Source organism: Aulonocara stuartgranti (assembly GCF_965226115.1).
Source record: "Aulonocara stuartgranti genome assembly, chromosome: 8".
Taxonomy (NCBI): domain Eukaryota; kingdom Metazoa; phylum Chordata; class Actinopteri; order Cichliformes; family Cichlidae; genus Aulonocara; species Aulonocara stuartgranti.
The window spans coordinates 30,252,346-30,275,884 of record NC_138959.1 but is presented as its reverse complement, the minus strand read 5'-3'; the positions used below and the strand labels follow the sequence as shown (position 1 = coordinate 30,275,884).

Here is a 23,539-nt window from a genome sequence, read left to right as displayed (position 1 = left end):
GTAGGGTGGACCTCTGCGCATAATCACATGTGTGTGCAATCAGAGCCACGTCTGGATTTCTTGGCATGTGGATTGTTTGGGGTGAGTTTATCTCTGGATGTGTGCAAATGTATGTGCATTCATGTGTGCCTGCGTGGAGATCTGAGGTTGGCTGGTAGGGTGGACCTCTGCGCATAATCACATGTGTGTGCAATCAGAGCCACGTCTGGATTTCTTGGAATGTGGATTGTTTGGGGTGAGTTTATCTCTGGATGTGTGCAAATGTATGTGCATTCATGTGTGCCTGCGTGGAGATCTGAGGTTGGCTGGTAGGGTGGACCTCTGCGCATAATCACATGTGTGTGCAATCAGAGCCACGTCTGGATTTCTTGGAATGTGGATTGTTTGGGGTGAGTTTATCTCTGGATGTGTGCAAATGTATGTGCATTCATGTGTGCCTGCGTGGAGATCCGGGGTTGGCTGGTAGGGTGAACCTCTGCGCATAATCACATGTGTGTGCAATCAGAGGCACGTCTGGATTTCTTGGAATGTGGATTGTTTGGGGTGAGTTTATCTCTGGATGTGTGCAAATGTATATGCATTCATGTGTGCCTGCGTGGAGATCTGAGGTTGGCTGGTAGGGTGGACCTCTGCGCATAATCACATGTGTGTGCAATCAGAGCCACGTCTGGATTTCTTGGAATGTGGATTGTTTGGGGAGAGTTTATCTCTGGATGTGTGCAAATGTATGTGCATTCATGTGTGCCTGCGTGGAGATCTGAGGTTGGCTGGTAGGGTGGACCTCTGCGCATAATCACATGTGTGTGCAATCAGAGCCACGTCTGGATTTCTTGGCATGTGGATTGTTTGGGGTGAGTTTATCTCTGGATGTGTGCAAATGTATGTGCATTCATGTGTGCCTGCGTGGAGATCTGAGGTTGGCTGGTAGGGTGGACCTCTGCGCATAATCACATGTGTGTGCAATCAGAGCCACGTCTGGATTTCTTGGAATGTGGATTGTTTGGGGTGAGTTTATCTCTGGATGTGTGCAAATGTATGTGCATTCATGTGTGCCTGCGTGGAGATCTGAGGTTGGCTGGTAGGGTGGACCTCTGCGCATAATCACATGTGTGTGCAATCAGAGCCACGTCTGGATTTCTTGGAATGTGGATTGTTTGGGGTGAGTTTATCTCTGGATGTGTGCAAATGTATGTGCATTCATGTGTGCCTGCGTGGAGATCTGAGGTTGGCTGGTAGGGTGGACCTCTGCGCATAATCACATGTGTGTGCAATCAGAGCCACGTCTGGATTTCTTGGAATGTGGATTGTTTGGGGTGAGTTTATCTCTGGATGTGTGCAAATGTATGTGCATTCATGTGTGCCTGCGTGGAGATCTGAGATTGGCTGGTAGGGTGGACCTCTGCGCATAATCACATGTGTGTGCAATCAGAGGCACGTCTGGATTTCTTGGAATGTGGATTGTTTGGGGTGAGTTTATCTCTGGATGTGTGCAAATGTATGTGCATTCATGTGTGCCTGCGTGGAGATCTGAGGTTGGCTGGTAGGGTGGACCTCTGCGCATAATCACATGTGTGTGCAATCAGAGGCACGTCTGGATTTCTTGGAATGTGGATTGTTTGGGGTGAGTTTATCTCTGGATGTGTGCAAATGTATGTGCATTCATGTGTGCCTGCGTGGAGATCTGAGGTTGGCTGGTAGGGTGGACCTCTGCGCATAATCACATGTGTGTGCAATCAGAGGCACGTCTGGATTTCTTGGAATGTGGATTGTTTGGGGTGAGTTTATCTCTGGATGTGTGCAAATGTATGTGCATTCATGTGTGCCTGCGTGGAGATCTGAGGTTGGCTGGTAGGGTGGACCTCTGCGCATAATCACATGTGTGTGCAATCAGAGCCAAGTCTGGATTTCTTGGAATGTGGATTGTTTGGGGTGAGTTTATCTCTGGATGTGTGCAAATGTATGTGCATTCATGTGTGCCTGCGTGGAGATCTGAGGTTGGCTGGTAGGGTGGACCTCTGCGCATAATCACATGTGTGTGTAATCAGAGCCACGTCTGGATTTCTTGGAATGTGGATTGTTTGGGGTGAGTTTATCTCTGGATGTGTGCAAATGTATGTGCATTCATGTGTGCCTGCGTGGAGATCTGAGGTTGGCTGGTAGGGTGGACCTCTGCGCATAATCACATGTGTGTGCAATCAGAGGCACGTCTGGATTTCTTGGAATGTGGATTGTTTGGGGTGAGTTTATCTCTGGATGTGTGCAAATGTATGTGCATTCATGTGTGCCTGCGTGGAGATCTGAGGTTGGCTGGTAGGGTGGACCTCTGCGCATAATCACATGTGTGTGCAATCAGAGGCACGTCTGGATTTCTTGGAATGTGGATTGTTTGGGGTGAGTTTATCTCTGGATATGTGCAAATGTATGTGCATTCATGTGTGCCTGCGTGGAGATCTGAGGTTGGCTGGTAGGGTGGACCTCTGCGCATAATCACATGTGTGTGCAATCAGAGGCACGTCTGGATTTCTTGGAATGTGGATTGTTTGGGGTGAGTTTATCTCTGGATGTGTGCAAATGTATGTGCATTCATGTGTGCCTGCGTGGAGATCTGAGGTTGGCTGGTAGGGTGGACCTCTGCGCATAATCACATGTGTGTGCAATCAGAGGCACGTCTGGATTTCTTGGAATGTGGATTGTTTGGGGTGAGTTTATCTCTGGATGTGTGCAAATGTATGTGCATTCATGTGTGCCTGCGTGGAGATCTGAGGTTGGCTGGTAGGGTGGACCTCTGCGCATAATCACATGTGTGTGCAATCAGAGCCACGTCTGGATTTCTTGGCATGTGGATTGTTTGGGGTGAGTTTATCTCTGGATGTGTGCAAATGTATGTGCATTCATGTGTGCCTGCGTGGAGATCTGAGGTTGGCTGGTAGGGTGGACCTCTGCGCATAATCACATGTGTGTGCAATCAGAGCCACGTCTGGATTTCTTGGAATGTGGATTGTTTGGGGTGAGTTTATCTCTGGATGTGTGCAAATGTATGTGCATTCATGTGTGCCTGCGTGGAGATCTGAGGTTGGCTGGTAGGGTGGACCTCTGCGCATAATCACATGTGTGTGCAATCAGAGCCACGTCTGGATTTCTTGGAATGTGGATTGTTTGGGGTGAGTTTATCTCTGGATGTGTGCAAATGTATGTGCATTCATGTGTGCCTGCGTGGAGATCTGAGGTTGGCTGGTAGGGTGGACCTCTGCGCATAATCACATGTGTGTGCAATCAGAGCCACGTCTGGATTTCTTGGAATGTGGATTGTTTGGGGTGAGTTTATCTCTGGATGTGTGCAAATGTATGTGCATTCATGTGTGCCTGCGTGGAGATCTGAGGTTGGCTGGTAGGGTGGACCTCTGCGCATAATCACATGTGTGTGCAATCAGAGCCACGTCTGGATTTCTTGGAATGTGGATTGTTTGGGGTGAGTTTATCTCTGGATGTGTGCAAATGTATGTGCATTCATGTGTGCCTGCGTGGAGATCTGAGGTTGGCTGGTAGGGTGGACCTCTGCGCATAATCACATGTGTGTGCAATCAGAGGCACGTCTGGATTTCTTGGAATGTGGATTGTTTGGGGTGAGTTTATCTCTGGATGTGTGCAAATGTATGTGCATTCATGTGTGCCTGCGTGGAGATCTGAGGTTGGCTGGTAGGGTGGACCTCTGCGCATAATCACATGTGTGTGCAATCAGAGCCACGTCTGGATTTCTTGGCATGTGGATTGTTTGGGGTGAGTTTATCTCTGGATGTGTGCAAATGTATGTGCATTCATGTGTGCCTGCGTGGAGATCTGAGGTTGGCTGGTAGGGTGGACCTCTGCGCATAATCACATGTGTGTGCAATCAGAGCCACGTCTGGATTTCTTGGAATGTGGATTGTTTGGGGTGAGTTTATCTCTGGATGTGTGCAAATGTATGTGCATTCATGTGTGCCTGCGTGGAGATCTGAGGTTGGCTGGTAGGGTGGACCTCTGCGCATAATCACATGTGTGTGCAATCAGAGCCACGTCTGGATTTCTTGGAATGTGGATTGTTTGGGGTGAGTTTATCTCTGGATGTGTGCAAATGTATGTGCATTCATGTGTGCCTGCGTGGAGATCTGAGGTTGGCTGGTAGGGTGGACCTCTGCGCATAATCACATGTGTGTGCAATCAGAGGCACGTCTGGATTTCTTGGAATGTGGATTGTTTGGGGTGAGTTTATCTCTGGATGTGTGCAAATGTATGTGCATTCATGTGTGCCTGCGTGGAGATCCGGGGTTGGCTGGTAGGGTGAACCTCTGCGCATAATCACATGTGTGTGCAATCAGAGGCACGTCTGGATTTCTTGGAATGTGGATTGTTTGGGGTGAGTTTATCTCTGGATGTGTGCAAATGTATATGCATTCATGTGTGCCTGCGTGGAGATCTGAGGTTGGCTGGTAGGGTGGACCTCTGCGCATAATCACATGTGTGTGCAATCAGAGCCACGTCTGGATTTCTTGGAATGTGGATTGTTTGGGGAGAGTTTATCTCTGGATGTGTGCAAATGTATGTGCATTCATGTGTGCCTGCGTGGAGATCTGAGGTTGGCTGGTAGGGTGGACCTCTGCGCATAATCACATGTGTGTGCAATCAGAGCCACGTCTGGATTTCTTGGAATGTGGATTGTTTGGGGTGAGTTTATCTCTGGATGTGTGCAAATGTATGTGCATTCATGTGTGCCTGCGTGGAGATCTGAGGTTGGCTGGTAGGGTGGACCTCTGCGCATAATCACATGTGTGTGCAATCAGAGCCACGTCTGGATTTCTTGGAATGTGGATTGTTTGGGGTGAGTTTATCTCTGGATGTGTGCAAATGTATGTGCATTCATGTGTGCCTGCGTGGAGATCTGAGGTTGGCTGGTAGGGTGGACCTCTGCGCATAATCACATGTGTGTGCAATCAGAGCCACGTCTGGATTTCTTGGAATGTGGATTGTTTGGGGTGAGTTTATCTCTGGATGTGTGCAAATGTATGTGCATTCATGTGTGCCTGCGTGGAGATCTGAGGTTGGCTGGTAGGGTGGACCTCTGCGCATAATCACATGTGTGTGCAATCAGAGGCACGTCTGGATTTCTTGGAATGTGGATTGTTTGGGGTGAGTTTATCTCTGGATGTGTGCAAATGTATGTGCATTCATGTGTGCCTGCGTGGAGATCTGAGGTTGGCTGGTAGGGTGGACCTCTGCGCATAATCACATGTGTGTGCAATCAGAGGCACGTCTGGATTTCTTGGAATGTGGATTGTTTGGGGTGAGTTTATCTCTGGATGTGTGCAAATGTATGTGCATTCATGTGTGCCTGCGTGGAGATCCGGGGTTGGCTGGTAGGGTGAACCTCTGCGCATAATCACATGTGTGTGCAATCAGAGGCACGTCTGGATTTCTTGGAATGTGGATTGTTTGGGGTGAGTTTATCTCTGGATGTGTGCAAATGTATATGCATTCATGTGTGCCTGCGTGGAGATGTGAGGTTGGCTGGTAGGGTGGACCTCTGCGCATAATCACATGTGTGTGCAATCAGAGCCACGTCTGGATTTCTTGGAATGTGGATTGTTTGGGGAGAGTTTATCTCTGGATGTGTGCAAATGTATGTGCATTCATGTGTGCCTGCGTGGAGATCTGAGGTTGGCTGGTAGGGTGGACCTCTGCGCATAATCACATGTGTGTGCAATCAGAGCCACGTCTGGATTTCTTGGAATGTGGATTGTTTGGGGTGAGTTTATCTCTGGATGTGTGCAAATGTATGTGCATTCATGTGTGCCTGCGTGGAGATCTGAGGTTGGCTGGTAGGGTGGACCTCTGCGCATAATCACATGTGTGTGCAATCAGAGCCACGTCTGGATTTCTTGGAATGTGGATTGTTTGGGGTGAGTTTATCTCTGGATGTGTGCAAATGTATGTGCATTCATGTGTGCCTGCGTGGAGATCTGAGGTTGGCTGGTAGGGTGGACCTCTGCGCATAATCACATGTGTGTGCAATCAGAGCCACGTCTGGATTTCTTGGAATGTGGATTGTTTGGGGTGAGTTTATCTCTGGATGTGTGCAAATGTATGTGCATTCATGTGTGCCTGCGTGGAGATCTGAGGTTGGCTGGTAGGGTGGACCTCTGCGCATAATCACATGTGTGTGCAATCAGAGGCACGTCTGGATTTCTTGGAATGTGGATTGTTTGGGGTGAGTTTATCTCTGGATGTGTGCAAATGTATGTGCATTCATGTGTGCCTGCGTGGAGATCTGAGGTTGGCTGGTAGGGTGGACCTCTGCGCATAATCACATGTGTGTGCAATCAGAGCCACGTCTGGATTTCTTGGAATGTGGATTGTTTGGGGTGAGTTTATCTCTGGATGTGTGCAAATGTATGTGCATTCATGTGTGCCTGCGTGGAGATCTGAGGTTGGCTGGTAGGGTGGACCTCTGCGCATAATCACATGTGTGTGCAATCAGAGCCACGTCTGGATTTCTTGGAATGTGGATTGTTTGGCGTGAGTTTATCTCTGGATGTGTGCAAATGTATGTGCATTCATGTGTGCCTGCGTGGAGATCTGAGGTTGGCTGGTAGGGTGGACCTCTGCGCATAATCACATGTGTGTGCAATCAGAGCCACGTCTGGATTTCTTGGAATGTGGATTGTTTGGGGTGAGTTTATCTCTGGATGTGTGCAAATGTATGTGCATTCATGTGTGCCTGCGTGGAGATCTGAGGTTGGCTGGTAGGGTGGACCTCTGCGCATAATCACATGTGTGTGCAATCAGAGCCACGTCTGGATTTCTTGGAATGTGGATTGTTTGGGGTGAGTTTATCTCTGGATGTGTGCAAATGTATGTGCATTCATGTGTGCCTGCGTGGAGATCTGAGGTTGGCTGGTAGGGTGGACCTCTGCGCATAATCACATGTGTGTGCAATCAGAGCCACGTCTGGATTTCTTGGAATGTGGATTGTTTGGGGTGAGTTTATCTCTGGATGTGTGCAAATGTATGTGCATTCATGTGTGCCTGCGTGGAGATCTGAGGTGGCTGGTAGGGTGGACCTCTGCGCATAATCACATGTGTGTGCAATCAGAGCCACGTCTGGATTTCTTGGAATGTGGATTGTTTGGGGTGAGTTTATCTCTCGATGTGTGCAAATGTATGTGCATTCATGTGTGCCTGCGTGGAGATCTGAGGTTGGCTGGTAGGGTGGACCTCTGCGCATAATCACATGTGTGTGCAATCAGAGCCACGTCTGGATTTCTTGGCATGTGGATTGTTTGGGGTGAGTTTATCTCTGGATGTGTGCAAATGTATGTGCATTCATGTGTGCCTGCGTGGAGATCTGAGGTTGGCTGGTAGGGTGGACCTCTGCGCATAATCACATGTGTGTGCAATCAGAGCCACGTCTGGATTTCTTGGAATGTGGATTGTTTGGGGTGAGTTTATCTCTGGATGTGTGCAAATGTATGTGCATTCATGTGTGCCTGCGTGGAGATCTGAGGTTGGCTGGTAGGGTGGACCTCTGCGCATAATCACATGTGTGTGCAATCAGAGCCACGTCTGGATTTCTTGGCATGTGGATTGTTTGGGGTGAGTTTATCTCTGGATGTGTGCAAATGTATGTGCATTCATGTGTGCCTGCGTGGAGATCTGAGGTTGGCTGGTAGGGTGGACCTCTGCGCATAATCACATGTGTGTGCAATCAGAGCCACGTCTGGAAATCTTGGAATGTGGATTGTTTGGGGTGAGTTTATCTCTGGATGTGTGCAAATGTATGTGCATTCATGTGTGCCTGCGTGGAGATCTGAGGTTGGCTGGTAGGGTGGACCTCTGCGCATAATCACATGTGTGTGCAATCAGAGCCACGTCTGGATTTCTTGGCATGTGGATTGTTTGGGGTGAGTTTATCTCTGGATGTGTGCAAATGTATGTGCATTCATGTGTGCCTGCGTGGAGATCTGAGGTTGGCTGGTAGGGTGGACCTCTGCGCATAATCACATGTGTGTGCAATCAGAGCCACGTCTGGATTTCTTGGAATGTGGATTGTTTGGGGTGAGTTTATCTCTGGATGTGTGCAAATGTATGTGCATTCATGTGTGCCTGCGTGGAGATCTGAGGTTGGCTGGTAGGGTGGACCTCTGCGCATAATCACATGTGTGTGCAATCAGAGCCACGTCTGGATTTCTTGGCATGTGGATTGTTTGGGGTGAGTTTATCTCTGGATGTGTGCAAATGTATGTGCATTCATGTGTGCCTGCGTGGAGATCTGAGGTTGGCTGGTAGGGTGGACCTCTGCGCATAATCACATGTGTGTGCAATCAGAGCCACGTCTGGATTTCTTGGAATGTGGATTGTTTGGGGTGAGTTTATCTCTGGATGTGTGCAAATGTATGTGCATTCATGTGTGCCTGCGTGGAGATCTGAGGTTGGCTGGTAGGGTGGACCTCTGCGCATAATCACATGTGTGTGCAATCAGAGCCACGTCTGGATTTCTTGGAATGTGGATTGTTTGGGGTGAGTTTATCTCTGGATGTGTGCAAATGTATGTGCATTCATGTGTGCCTGCGTGGAGATCTGAGGTTGGCTGGTAGGGTGGACCTCTGCGCATAATCACATGTGTGTGCAATCAGAGCCACGTCTGGATTTCTTGGAATGTGGATTGTTTGGGGTGAGTTTATCTCTGGATGTGTGCAAATGTATGTGCATTCATGTGTGCCTGCGTGGAGATCTGAGGTTGGCTGGTAGGGTGGACCTCTGCGCATAATCACATGTGTGTGCAATCAGAGCCACGTCTGGATTTCTTGGAATGTGGATTGTTTGGGGTGAGTTTATCTCTGGATGTGTGCAAATGTATGTGCATTCATGTGTGCCTGCGTGGAGATCTGATGTTGGCTGGTAGGGTGGACCTCTGCGCATAATCACATGTGTGTGCAATCAGAGCCACGTCTGGATTTCTTGGAATGTGGATTGTTTGGGGTGAGTTTATCTCTGGATGTGTGCAAATGTATGTGCATTCATGTGTGCCTGCGTGGAGATCTGAGGTTGGCTGGTAGGGTGGACCTCTGCGCATAATCACATGTGTGTGCAATCAGAGCCACGTCTGGATTTCTTGGCATGTGGATTGTTTGGGGTGAGTTTATCTCTGGATGTGTGCAAATGTATGTGCATTCATGTGTGCCTGCGTGGAGATCTGAGGTTGGCTGGTAGGGTGGACCTCTGCGCATAATCACATGTGTGTGCAATCAGAGCCACGTCTGGATTTCTTGGAATGTGGATTGTTTGGGGTGAGTTTATCTCTGGATGTGTGCAAATGTATGTGCATTCATGTGTGCCTGCGTGGAGATCTGAGGTTGGCTGGTAGGGTGGACCTCTGCGCATAATCACATGTGTGTGCAATCAGAGCCACGTCTGGATTTCTTGGAATGTGGATTGTTTGGGGTGAGTTTATCTCTGGATGTGTGCAAATGTATGTGCATTCATGTGTGCCTGCATGGAGATCTGGGGTTGGGTGGTAGGGTGGACCTCTGCGCATAATCACATGTGTGTGCAATCAGAGCCACGTCTGGATTTCTTGGAATGTGGATTGTTTGGGGTGAGTTTATCTCTGGATGTGTGCAAATGTATGTGCATTCATGTGTGCCTGCGTGGAGATCTGAGGTTGGCTGGTAGGGTGGACCTCTGCGCATAATCACATGTGTGTGCAATCAGAGCCACGTCTGGATTTCTTGGAATGTGGATTGTTTGGGGTGAGTTTATCTCTGGATGTGTGCAAATGTATGTGCATTCATGTGTGCCTGCGTGGAGATCTGAGGTTGGCTGGTAGGGTGGACCTCTGCGCATAATCACATGTGTGTGCAATCAGAGCCACGTCTGGATTTCTTGGAATGTGGATTGTTTGGGGTGAGTTTATCTCTGGATGTGTGCAAATGTATGTGCATTCATGTGTGCCTGCGTGGAGATCTGAGGTTGGCTGGTAGGGTGGACCTCTGCGCATAATCACATGTGTGTGCAATCAGAGCCACGTCTGGATTTCTTGGAATGTGGATTGTTTGGGGTGAGTTTATCTCTGGATGTGTGCAAATGTATGTGCATTCATGTGTGCCTGCGTGGAGATCTGAGGTTGGCTGGTAGGGTGGACCTCTGCGCATAATCACATGTGTGTGCAATCAGAGCCACGTCTGGATTTCTTGGCATGTGGATTGTTTGGGGTGAGTTTATCTCTGGATGTGTGCAAATGTATGTGCATTCATGTGTGCCTGCGTGGAGATCTGAGGTTGGCTGGTAGGGTGGACCTCTGCGCATAATCACATGTGTGTGCAATCAGAGCCACGTCTGGATTTCTTGGAATGTGGATTGTTTGGGGTGAGTTTATCTCTGGATGTGTGCAAATGTATGTGCATTCATGTGTGCCTGCGTGGAGATCTGAGGTTGGCTGGTAGGGTGGACCTCTGCGCATAATCACATGTGTGTGCAATCAGAGCCACGTCTGGATTTCTTGGCATGTGGATTGTTTGGGGTGAGTTTATCTCTGGATGTGTGCAAATGTATGTGCATTCATGTGTGCCTGCGTGGAGATCTGAGGTTGGCTGGTAGGGTGGACCTCTGCGCATAATCACATGTGTGTGCAATCAGAGCCACGTCTGGATTTCTTGGAATGTGGATTGTTTGGGGTGAGTTTATCTCTGGATGTGTGCAAATGTATGTGCATTCATGTGTGCCTGCGTGGAGATCTGAGGTTGGCTGGTAGGGTGGACCTCTGCGCATAATCACATGTGTGTGCAATCAGAGCCACGTCTGGATTTCTTGGAATGTGGATTGTTTGGGGTGAGTTTATCTCTGGATGTGTGCAAATGTATGTGCATTCATGTGTGCCTGCGTGGAGATCTGAGGTTGGCTGGTAGGGTGGACCTCTGCGCATAATCACATGTGTGTGCAATCAGAGCCACGTCTGGATTTCTTGGAATGTGGATTGTTTGGGGTGAGTTTATCTCTGGATGTGTGCAAATGTATGTGCATTCATGTGTGCCTGCGTGGAGATCTGAGGTTGGCTGGTAGGGTGGACCTCTGCGCATAATCACATGTGTGTGCAATCAGAGGCACGTCTGGATTTCTTGGAATGTGGATTGTTTGGGGTGAGTTTATCTCTGGATGTGTGCAAATGTATGTGCATTCATGTGTGCCTGCGTGGAGATCTGAGGTTGGCTGGTAGGGTGGACCTCTGCGCATAATCACATGTGTGTGCAATCAGAGGCACGTCTGGATTTCTTGGAATGTGGATTGTTTGGGGTGAGTTTATCTCTGGATGTGTGCAAATGTATGTGCATTCATGTGTGCCTGCGTGGAGATCTGAGGTTGGCTGGTAGGGTGGACCTCTGCGCATAATCACATGTGTGTGCAATCAGAGCCACGTCTGGATTTCTTGGAATGTGGATTGTTTGGGGTGAGTTTATCTCTGGATGTGTGCAAATGTATGTGCATTCATGTGTGCCTGCGTGGAGATCTGAGGTTGGCTGGTAGGGTGGACCTCTGCGCATAATCACATGTGTGTGCAATCAGAGCCAAGTCTGGATTTCTTGGAATGTGGATTGTTTGGGGTGAGTTTATCTCTGGATGTGTGCAAATGTATGTGCATTCATGTGTGCCTGCGTGGAGATCTGAGGTTGGCTGGTAGGGTGGACCTCTGCGCATAATCACATGTGTGTGTAATCAGAGCCACGTCTGGATTTCTTGGAATGTGGATTGTTTGGGGTGAGTTTATCTCTGGATGTGTGCAAATGTATGTGCATTCATGTGTGCCTGCGTGGAGATCTGAGGTTGGCTGGTAGGGTGGACCTCTGCGCATAATCACATGTGTGTGCAATCAGAGGCACGTCTGGATTTCTTGGAATGTGGATTGTTTGGGGTGAGTTTATCTCTGGATGTGTGCAAATGTATGTGCATTCATGTGTGCCTGCGTGGAGATCTGAGGTTGGCTGGTAGGGTGGACCTCTGCGCATAATCACATGTGTGTGCAATCAGAGGCACGTCTGGATTTCTTGGAATGTGGATTGTTTGGGGTGAGTTTATCTCTGGATATGTGCAAATGTATGTGCATTCATGTGTGCCTGCGTGGAGATCTGAGGTTGGCTGGTAGGGTGGACCTCTGCGCATAATCACATGTGTGTGCAATCAGAGGCACGTCTGGATTTCTTGGAATGTGGATTGTTTGGGGTGAGTTTATCTCTGGATGTGTGCAAATGTATGTGCATTCATGTGTGCCTGCGTGGAGATCTGAGGTTGGCTGGTAGGGTGGACCTCTGCGCATAATCACATGTGTGTGCAATCAGAGCCACGTCTGGATTTCTTGGAATGTGGATTGTTTGGGGTGAGTTTATCTCTGGATGTGTGCAAATGTATGTGCATTCATGTGTGCCTGCGTGGAGATCTGAGGTTGGCTGGTAGGGTGGACCTCTGCGCATAATCACATGTGTGTGCAATCAGAGCCACGTCTGGATTTCTTGGAATGTGGATTGTTTGGGGTGAGTTTATCTCTGGATGTGTGCAAATGTATGTGCATTCATGTGTGCCTGCGTGGAGATCTGAGGTTGGCTGGTAGGGTGGACCTCTGCGCATAATCACATGTGTGTGCAATCAGAGCCACGTCTGGATTTCTTGGAATGTGGATTGTTTGGGGTGAGTTTATCTCTGGATGTGTGCAAATGTATGTGCATTCATGTGTGCCTGCGTGGAGATCCGGGGTTGGGTGGTAGGGTGGACCTCTGCGCATAATCACATGTGTGTGCAATCAGAGGCACGTCTGGATTTCTTGGAATGTGGATTGTTTGGGGTGAGTTTATCTCTGGATGTGTGCAAATGTATGTGCATTCATGTGTGCCTGCGTGGAGATCTGAGGTTGGCTGGTAGGGTGGACCTCTGCGCATAATCACATGTGTGTGCAATCAGAGGCACGTCTGGATTTCTTGGAATGTGGATTGTTTGGGGTGAGTTTATCTCTGGATGTGTGCAAATGTATGTGCATTCATGTGTGCCTGCGTGGAGATCTGAGGTTGGCTGGTAGGGTGGACCTCTGCGCATAATCACATGTGTGTGCAATCAGAGGCACGTCTGGATTTCTTGGAATGTGGATTGTTTGGGGTGAGTTTATCTCTGGATGTGTGCAAATGTATGTGCATTCATGTGTGCCTGCGTGGAGATCTGAGGTTGGCTGGTAGGGTGGACCTCTGCGCATAATCACATGTGTGTGCAATCAGAGCCACGTCTGGATTTCTTGGAATGTGGATTGTTTGGGGTGAGTTTATCTCTGGATGTGTGCAAATGTATGTGCATTCATGTGTGCCTGCGTGGAGATCTGAGGTTGGCTGGTAGGGTGGACCTCTGCGCATAATCACATGTGTGTGCAATCAGAGGCACGTCTGGATTTCTTGGAATGTGGATTGTTTGGGGTGAGTTTATCTCTGGATGTGTGCAAATGTATGTGCATTCATGTGTGCCTGCGTGGAGATCTGAGGTTGGCTGGTAGGGTGGACCTCTGCGCATAATCACATGTGTGTGCAATCAGATGCACGTCTGGATTTCTTGGAATGTGGATTGTTTGGGGTGAGTTTATCTCTGGATGTGTGCAAATGTATGTGCATTCATGTGTGCCTGCGTGGAGATCTGAGGTTGGCTGGTAGGGTGGACCTCTGCGCATAATCACATGTGTGTGCAATCAGAGGCACGTCTGGATTTCTTGGAATGTGGATTGTTTGGGGTGAGTTTATCTCTGGATGTGTGCAAATGTATGTGCAAGGTCATCATTTTCCCTGTAACTGTGTTTTTACTCCAACATTTGTTGAAAATGTAATTTATGAAATGCTGAGCAGCATTTCTTGTATGTGGAATATTTTTGTCACCCCACTGTGCTAATGTGATTAAATACTAAAAATTATTACTAAAAAAATTCAATAATAAATCAATAATAACTATTTCTTGATTGAACTATAATGTAAGCGCAGTGCTGGTGTGCAGGGGCTCTATATGCCTTGTCTATATCAAGCTTTTAGCCAAATATAAGCAGAGATATTTGTATCTTTCTTAAAAATCCAGATCCTTACAGATTATTTGAGAAATGGATCAACAGCTATCACTACTTGAAGCACTTTAAGTCCTGCAGTGGAAAAATATCCCTTATTTCACCTTTGATCACACACTTTGGTTTTCCAGTGCAGAGCAATGGCCAAGAAAAGGAAAGACTTCCCCGAGTGGAAAAAAAAGATGAAGATACAAGCTGGTGATGATCCAGAGCAGCTGGTCTCAGGAAATGAAGAAAAACCCTGATCACCTTCTCTACAAACACAAGGTGAGTTTAATGTTGTGGTTGATTTAGTTTTTCAAGGTATGTATGTTACTTTAATTATAAACTGCTTTTGTTGCAACAGAATGGTGTTATGTGTATGCAACTCTACGTGAATTATAATCCTTTGTAGGGCTGCGTGATATGACCAAAGTCTCATATCCCAATATAAGACGTATCTCTCCTGATAACGATATATATCACAAAATAGTGCATTTTCTGTCAATTCTGTGATTCTCGGGCAACTCGACTTATGTGAAATGTTTTCAGTTGGGCGTCGTGTACCTGGAGTCGAGTGTTTTGACCGATGCATGAAACTATACATTTTTAGACATGAGTTTAAATGGCCGCCATTTTCTTTCTGAGTATTTATTAGACGGCGTGCTGCAAGGAAAAGCCTGTTCTAACGTTTGAGTCTAAGGATTATTTTGAGCACCTGACGACTCTTTTTTGCTTTTCATTCGTAAACTCTCTCGAAACTCTTTCATGTGATTCTTGTGTAGGTGGTTAAAGAGGTTTGTCGTGTTCGAGTGGTGGTGGGGACCAGTTTGTGGCATAATTTGCATAGTACAGTTTTCTGGGGCGTGTCAGACTTTTCATAACCAAACCATGTCCATGCTACAGAGGTAGCCCCTCATTTAACAATAAGGTCCTCGATTTCTTTTGACTGGTCCTTCTGGTTCTGCCTCATCCTTGCTGGCCATGCTGGTATTCTCTGTGCCTTCATCTGCGTGGTGACTGTAAGCGCCATTTATAGTTACTTGATGTTTTTATTTGAGGTCATTTGTTTGATGCATATTCTGAAATTTTATGTTTGAGAATAATGTATATCATTTCAGTTTAGTTTGAAAAGTCTCAACAGAAACTTGAGCTTTATTGTGAAAGGTTTATGTGGAAAATAAACAAGCGGACGGCTGAGCCACACGATGGTTTTATCCTCATTGTTGGTAACGAAAGTACGCGTAAAAACAGTCACTTGTCCGTCCATAGTGTGGTTATTTTAAGTATAAGAGAAGGAGAGAACTTTAAGAAATAATATAGCAACTACAGTGACCATCAAAACCATGAAAAAAATATTGCCGTAAACAGTTTATTTTGCAACACCACAAAACAAAGAATAGTGTATAATATGAAACGATAGACATTTTTATATCGTAATCTGATATATATCGTCATATCGCACAGCCCTAATCCTTTTTTTGTTTATGTTGTTTATGCTCTAGGTAAAAAAATTTTTTAAAAATACAAACTTTTTAAAAATGTCTTGTTGTTTCTCTTTTTTTCCTCAGAATAAATTGCGACTAGTCTCAATGGCTGACACGGAGGAGCAACACAGCGACACGTTAACTCCGACTGCTGCAGTTCCTGTATGAACTGAGCAACTCTTAAAATCCAAGGAAAAGCTGAGTGTATTTTACTTAAAGCTCAGATGGACCTTGATGTACTAACATGCAGGCTGCATTCAGGACTTTGTCACACTGTTATATGAAGAGCGGTAACAAGACTTTGTAGTAATTTGTCTTACTATTGTCTTATTTGTTGTGATTTAGGGTCTGTGCGCACAAGCAGAGGTTTTTGTTTGTAACTGTAACCTCGTTTTCAGAGCCTTGTCTAACATTTAATGGTCATGAAATATGTCAGACTTTTTCCTCTACTTAACCAGCTTAGAGAATTTGAACACCGTGGAGAAAAAGGTGTGCATTAAGGATTTTGAACTATGATGTTTAAGTGTTGTCACTGCTGAGGATTCGTGGACACAGATCCTTATTCACTATGCTGCTGTTTACAGTTTAACTTTTCATCAGAACAAGCACTTCTAATTATACTTTGCTCCTCACTGACAAAACAAGTCCCGTAAATACACTTTTATCTTTAAGTTTGGGACAGTAATCTGTCTTAATTTATTATGTGTTGTAGTTATCATATGGGGAAAAGTCCTGTGGTTATCCATCAGTCCTGTTCGAATAAACCCAAAGTTCAGGAACATCTTCATTAGATCTGTTCAGTTGTATTCATGTGGCACCACTTAAACAGTCAACAAATTTTGACTCAAGTATGTTATATTGTAAGGTAAAGAGCCCAAAGAGTTAATCTCAGACAAATGTTCACACAAATGTGAATTGCATTCACTTCATTAATGAAGTGAATGCAATTCAGTAATCAAAGGTGTTTGGCTATAACTGACTACATGTGTATACTGTATCATAAGTGGACAGAGATGGATGTAAACCACACCTTAACCATTTGGCTGAGGCAAAACTACCACAAGGCAGTGATTCTAACTAAAAGGTACTCTGGATATTATTAAATGTGAACATGTCGTTAAATATGACATTTTTTGTTTGTCAGGTGTCCTGTTTGAAGAAAACACTTGGTAGCCACTTGAATGAATGTAAATAAACACATTTACATGAGGGCAACCTGATTTCAAGGAAATAAAAATGCTCAAATTTGAAAGCTTGTGAGTTATTTTGTTCATGTATCAGCTGTTTAGTAGTTTTATGACAAGATGGATGCTGTCATTATATTTAAGTATAGTGTTTGAGTTAAGGAGAATAAAAGAATATTTAACATTAATTGTACCAATGTTGTTGTGTACGAAGCACAAATTAATTTAAGTTTTAATTTATGAATTTTTGAGTACATGGTGTACTAGGTTGTAATTGCATAGAAATGTACGTTTAAGGATATAAAGAACTATATTTAATGAGTTACAGTGAAAAGAAGTGCTTGGAAATAGTAATATAAACAGAAATTTCAATTTTTCTATTAACGGAAAATATCAGTTAATGATACAGAAAATATACTGTGAATAAACGGAATTTTCTGTTTTATAGCTGAAGGAAATTTCCGTAAATAGTACAGAGAGTATACTGTAAATCTACAGAATTTTCCGTTTTATCATTTACAGAAAGGTCTGTCAAACCTCCGTAAAAAAACGGAAAATGTACTGGCAGAAAATTACCAGGACATTTTCTGTTTTTCTACGGAATATTTTTTTACAGTGTGGCATAATGAGACAGCAAGAAAAAAATCTGGAAACTAAATTTCATTTTCACCCTTGACTCTTGTATGACACGCACACATCAATGAAACTAAACACATTTTTGCTATAAATTCAGTTAATTTTAGTTAGTTTTGTGAACACTCATTACAGTTTTAGTTAGTTTTCCTTTTTTTATTTTTATTTCAGTTAACGAAAATGTTTTTTCACTTCTAGTTTTCGTTATTTCGTTAGTTTTCGTTAACGATAATAACCTTGGTCCGGACACCATCCGCTGTAGACGAACGGCTACGGTCTCCCGGTATTCGCCTCCTGGCAGCGTCGCCCACTCCTGACAGTGATATTCCACCGTGTAGATCAGATCTTCCCGGAGGTCCGCGGAGGGGTTGTGAGCTGCTGGGTCCATGTCGTGGTCGCGTTCTTCTGTCATGGCTCGCTGTGTGGCAGGCAGGATGAGGACCCAAAATGCAAACTCACGGACTCAGGGGATAAACCCAAAATCACAGCTTTAATGCTGGAAGGCAGATCACAGGAAATACAAAACTTAAACTGGGAACCATAAACTAACACTCGCAGAGAGACACAGGGAAATCCACGCAGCATGAGGGGGAACGCGACACAGAACTGAGGGAGACGCAGACATAAATACACAGAGGGTTAACGAGGGAAGTGGGAGCACACGGGGAACACAGGTGACACTGATAATCATAACGAGACAGGGCGGGGTGAACATAACATGACGTATACAGGTGCGGGAATCACAAAATAAAATAGGAAGTACACGGGGGTTCAGACAGGAGGGGAGAGAGAGAGCACAGGAAGAACATAGACATAATGGGCAGGGGAAACATGGAACAAACACAAAGAGAGACGAGGGCTCATAAATACACAGAGGGGCACACAGGGGGTAAGAGTCACGAAGGGAAAACACTTAGGGAACAACAAAACAGGACAACTCAGGAAACATGGCCTAAATAAGGAACGAAATACAAGAAACTAAGAATACTGGGCCAACATGGCCCAGGACCATGACACTTTCAAGTACAAAGTTGTTATGAAGTCTGTCACATTCCCCCCCTTTTTTTCTTTTTTTCTCCTTTATTTATTTATCCTTCTTATTTCATTGTACTGTATATTGTTACTCTTATTTCCCTTGTATGTCTACTGTACAAACCGAACTGGAATGACTGACTGTTCGCTTTATAAGTTCAATAAAGTTTGGGGAAAAAAAAAAAACCTCTTCGGCCGCTCCCTTCTGCCGTATTTTGCAGCAAAATTATCCACACCCACCGCCGCGCTATGAATTGTGGGATATATGGGACCACGAAGTGTGCACCGGACCACGTTTGATATTTGGAGAAATCGACGGCGCATTTGGAGTATGCATTTGAAGTACACTTCGAATTGGGACAGCCGTCGTCGCGTGGCGGTGACGTACCCGCACTTGAAATGCATACTTCAAGCGTGCAGACCCTGAATTGGGACACAGCCATAGTCTCTCTTCCACAGCATGTCTTTATCCTGTCTTCCTTGTCTCACCCCAACCAATCACAGCAGATGGCCCCGCCCCTCCCTGAGCCTGGTTCTGTTCGAGGTTTCTTCCTGTTAAAAGGGAGTTTTTCCTTCCCACTGTCGCCAAAGTGCTTGCTCATAGGGGGTCATATGATTGTTGGGTTTTTCTCTGTATCTATGAAGCGCCTTGAGGTGACTTTTGTTGTGATTTTGTTGTGTGTGTTTTGCTTTACCAACATCTGTATTCGTCTGTACAACTGTGACAGTGTCAGACATCCTCAGCACAAAGTGATGCTCAAGTAATTCTGTGGAATGTAGACAACAGCTGAAGAAAGTTTAGTATAAAAGACCAACAGGTTGAAAGATAAAAGGGGAAGAACTAGTTTTAACAATAATGTTGGATGCTGTTAACTCTGACGTCATTCATCGGTGGTCAATTTTGTTATTTGAGTAAACGAATCTAATTGAAACTACAATGTTGATATTTGTAATATCTTCTGTCTATAAGTTCATTTAACAATAACACTACTTGTTACACAAAGTACATAAAATTTGATACAAGAAAGAAAATGTTATGTAAAATGTTGCTCTGGAGTATTTTATTGCGCTAATTTAACATCAATCTTGTTGGATTTACTGGAGCTAAATAGCTGAACTCTGTAAAATGTAACCAGTGAACGTTTGTCATGTTCACATAACAATTTTTTAATGTTTTAGATGGAAATATGGTGGCATAATAAAACCCATTCAGTGAAGTAGAACAGATTATTTTTGAGTATGTTGCAGCTGTTGATGGTTCCTTTTACATGCTTCTGTTTGTTTAATGAATAAACTGTTAAATCCTCAGACTTCAATCTTTCAATCCAATAAACGACACCAAACAAGAGCCAGTAGCAGAAAAATAGAACAGAATAGAAAAGACCTTTATTGTCATTGTACATGTATAAAGAAAAATGTGCCTTTTTATGTATGTTCTGTTTTGGCAGATTTGGCAAGTTAGTTTTTCATAGGCACAACCGACATCCTCACCTCTGCTGCTCAACTCACGAATGCATTCTCCCTTCAGTGACGCGCCATTTAAGGGGAAATTAACAGGCTAAGAAGCATCTCCCAACAAAGACGTCACTGACCAAACAAATGTCCTAATTTATTGTGCAAAGTTTTCACACACAGGATATAATATATATATAATATATATGAATAAATGCCTTTGCATTTCAAATTCTGTAATATCAATGTTTTAGTCGTTTTTAAATACAAGAGCAGCAGAAAATGTTCAATAAAGACAAAGAAGCTGTGAACCAAATAGCATTTTAATGAAATCATTAGTGGTTAAGCAAAGTAACATTACAAAGGAAACAAAAGCAAGCAAACGGTTAAGTGTAAAGAACATTTGTTCCATTGGCACAGGCTTCAGTGCAGCTGCATGTTGTTACTGCTCTCACAGACATGGCATTGTTTCCCCCTTTTGGTGGTTTGAGCATCAAATCACCAAAGGTCTCAGCTGCACATCGACAATGCTAAAATATTTCAGCCGTCCTTACATATAAATGTCATTTGTTGCAAGCTGTGCAAACATCACAATTGTTTGACATGTAAATGTGGAAGAAGCGCAGGCAGCAGCGCACTGGCTGTGATTCACATTATATACAAAGATGAACAGCAAATGGTGATGACTCTGGGAACTAAGCTTTGACAAACACTGCAGAAACCTTTGGGAACAGTTACATGAAGCTCTCTTAGAATCATTTGTCATGTATTTGTAGCCTTCTGGCTTCTGGCCACGCCCCCTGCCCTTACCACAGAACACCTGTAGAAATATATGATGAATGAGCTACAGAGATGCAGTCAGAGCAGAACATTCAAATGCAAATCAACATAAATTCTTGACTTTTAAAAAGAGCTGTTGGTTTTATTGGTGAACACACGTGTAGAGGAAAATATGATGAAATGACCAGACACTAGGGGTCAGTGTCAGTCTGCAGCAGTCACATAAAAGCTCCAGAGAGCACACAGTGATTGTAAAAGCTGAGGATGCGTTGGTCCTTGTGGCAGCTTCTTTACCCAACTCATATCAGACGGTCTTTTGAACAAAAAAAAAACAATAAAAAATGACAGAAGACTTTTTTCAACACAGGAGAAGATCACTCAAAGAAATGTAATGGACCTAACTACCTTCATTTTCATAACGGTTGTTCTTTGGGAGAAATGGCCGTACAATGTTCTGTAAAAACAACAAAGACACAGCGAGTCTACTACAGTCTGTCAGCAGTAAGAACATTAGCCTGATATAAAATGTGATCACATACAAATACACAAATACTCAACAATAACTTGGTAACAGACATCATTGTGCTTCTAAGTAAAGAGTAAATTAAGCAGAATACTATAACATTAGTAAGTAGAGACGGTGGAAGGAATAGCATAGCATGTGTGATACTTGATATTTCTGGATAAGCGTGAATATTTACTCTGTGAATTTATCATTTATCAGTCGGGAATCTGCAGCCCGACATCCTTTAAACAAACATTTCTCCAGCTGTGAGTCAGACAAAGGAAAAAGGGACACTTTCTAAGAATAATTCAGCCCTGCTCACAACAAACTTTCATCTTCTCCCCTTTATCCTGGTCTTTGCTCATGATCATCTCCACCTTTGGAAATCTGAGAGGAATGTCACATATTCCTTTGGATAGTGATTCTTAAGCCATAATGTGTAATCAAATAAAGGAAAAAATATAACTTGTTGTAGTCTTAATAACAGCGCAGCCTTTAGCACGTGGTCCATAAAAAGGACCTTTTGGGGGAGGGGCCTCTGTAGATGATCACCTTATAGAGCTGAAAAGCCAAATGTGTTAGCACTCTTCATGGTTATAGCTCCAGGGTTTCCTCTCTGTTCTCAGGTGCTACTTTTAAAAATCCTAACACAAAGACTGACTCTGACTGTGAGTGCAGAACAATCAGGGCCAGTGGAGCTTTGAAGCAGGCAGACATGTAGGTGAGATGCAAACAGAGCCAAAGGTCAGTTAAAGACATCATCGGCCTCCTGCAAAAGCTCTGACTTAGTTTGGTTGTGTTTATAATTGTTCTGTTTTGCTGCAGAGAATGATTACAATCTGTTTGAATGCTCACTTTTTTTAGGCTGAATTATTGTCTTGGGCACCACCTGTCGGATAATCTGAGAATTACATGTTCCCAGAAAGCATTTTTGTGAACACAATGTTGTCTTAATTGGCAGGAATCATGGCCAAAATCAAAATAATAATAATAATAATGATACCCAGGTTGTAATTAGCCTCATAATTTTCTGTGGTATCTTAATCTTAATGCTAACAATGATCTTGTTAGCATCTGCTTTATATCTTTAATCGCTATCTCTGTCTCTGTCTTCGTGCTCCTGCAAAGCATCGTGGCTGTCCTCCTCTTCATCCTCATCAGCCTCTTCCTCATCACCACCTCCATTCATCATTTCCATCTCCACCTCCACCCCTCCTTCCTCAGCCTCCGCGTCCACTTCACTGAAGGGCTCGGGATCCTGTGACACCTCGACCATCTCAGTGCCTTGAACCACTTCAACAGCACCCTCGCGAATCTTTTTGACGTGGAAGGTGAAGGGGGGCACTTTGTACACGGCGGTCTTGGACCGGGCATAAACCACATGGTCTGGTGTGAAGGCTTTCTTCATCTTGTCGCTGGATGTCTTCATCTTCTGCTTGCGCTCAGGGTTGACGCTCATGCGTGTCCCGAGTTTTCCCATCTTCTTCTCAATGTTGTGGCGGGTCTTCTCCAGGTTTTCCTTGGTCTTCTGCTTGGTCTTTTCTAAATTCTCCTTGGTTCTTTGCCTTGTCTTTTCCAGGTTCTCCTTTGTCTTCTGCTTGGTCTTCTCAAGGTTCTCCTTGGTTTTTTGTCTGGTCTTCTCCAGGTTCTCTTTGGTCTTTGCTCTGGTCTTATCCATCTTCTCCTTTGAGAAAACAGTTTTCAGGTTTTGTACACGCTGCAGGCTGCTGCGCTTGATGCGTTCGGCACGAGTCTCCTCCATGGCCTCCTCGATCTCCAAACCCTCTTCGTCCGATGAGAGGTCCACGTGAGGCTTGTCTGCCTTTTCTCCTTCTTCTCCCTCTTCTCCGGGCTCTTCCACAGCTTCTTTGAGCTCGAGCAGACTGCCTCCTCTGCTTCCCGACACAGACTCGGAAACCTTCATGGATTTTGAAATGTTGAGTTTCGAGGGAACTTTCACTTCATCCTGTGGAGAAAAGAGCATAAATCATGACATTATTTCTTCTGATAGAGGTTTTGTTAACGTACTGTAGCTAAACACATTACTGACATATTATCACATTTTAAGGCTGATAGTGTGTCTTGTTACATATCACAGTCCAGAGCAGCGTTGTGGTTCTGCTGGTTGGTGCATCCAGATTCATACAGGATTAAAAGACTGATTAATGTGGTGAAGTCACAATTCAAATTTTAGCTTTAGGATAGGAGTATTGGTAAAAGGAGTGGTATGTCTCTGCTATCATGAAGTGCTTTATGTGTGTTTGTGCATTGTTCCTCTTTCTGTCGATGTGTGCAAGTACTCACAGGCTAACCAAGCCGAGCCGTGTGACTCACTTCAGGTTTTCCACACAGTGCAGCCATTAGAGGCCATCATAAACAG

General features: G+C 44.8%; 2 protein-coding genes across 2 annotated transcripts in view; one reads left to right on the top strand and one right to left on the bottom strand.

Annotated features, from left to right (window-relative positions):
- Window positions 1–23,539, top strand: part of LOC309713046 (uncharacterized protein) — a gene marked incomplete at its 3' end in the record, with an annotated part of 462,222 nt that overhangs the window by 421,917 nt on the left and 16,766 nt on the right. The gene's annotated exons all lie outside the window — the stretch shown is intronic.
- LOC309713603 (caveolae-associated protein 1-like) overlaps window positions 20,180–23,539 on the bottom strand; it is a 34,673-nt gene continuing 31,313 nt past the window's right edge. Inside the window, exon 2 of the mRNA XM_082545380.1 lies at window positions 20,180–23,125. Coding sequence (XP_082401506.1) covers window positions 22,247–23,125 — 879 coding nt within the window. The 3' untranslated portion in view covers window positions 20,180–22,246. The remainder of the gene's footprint in view (window positions 23,126–23,539) is intronic.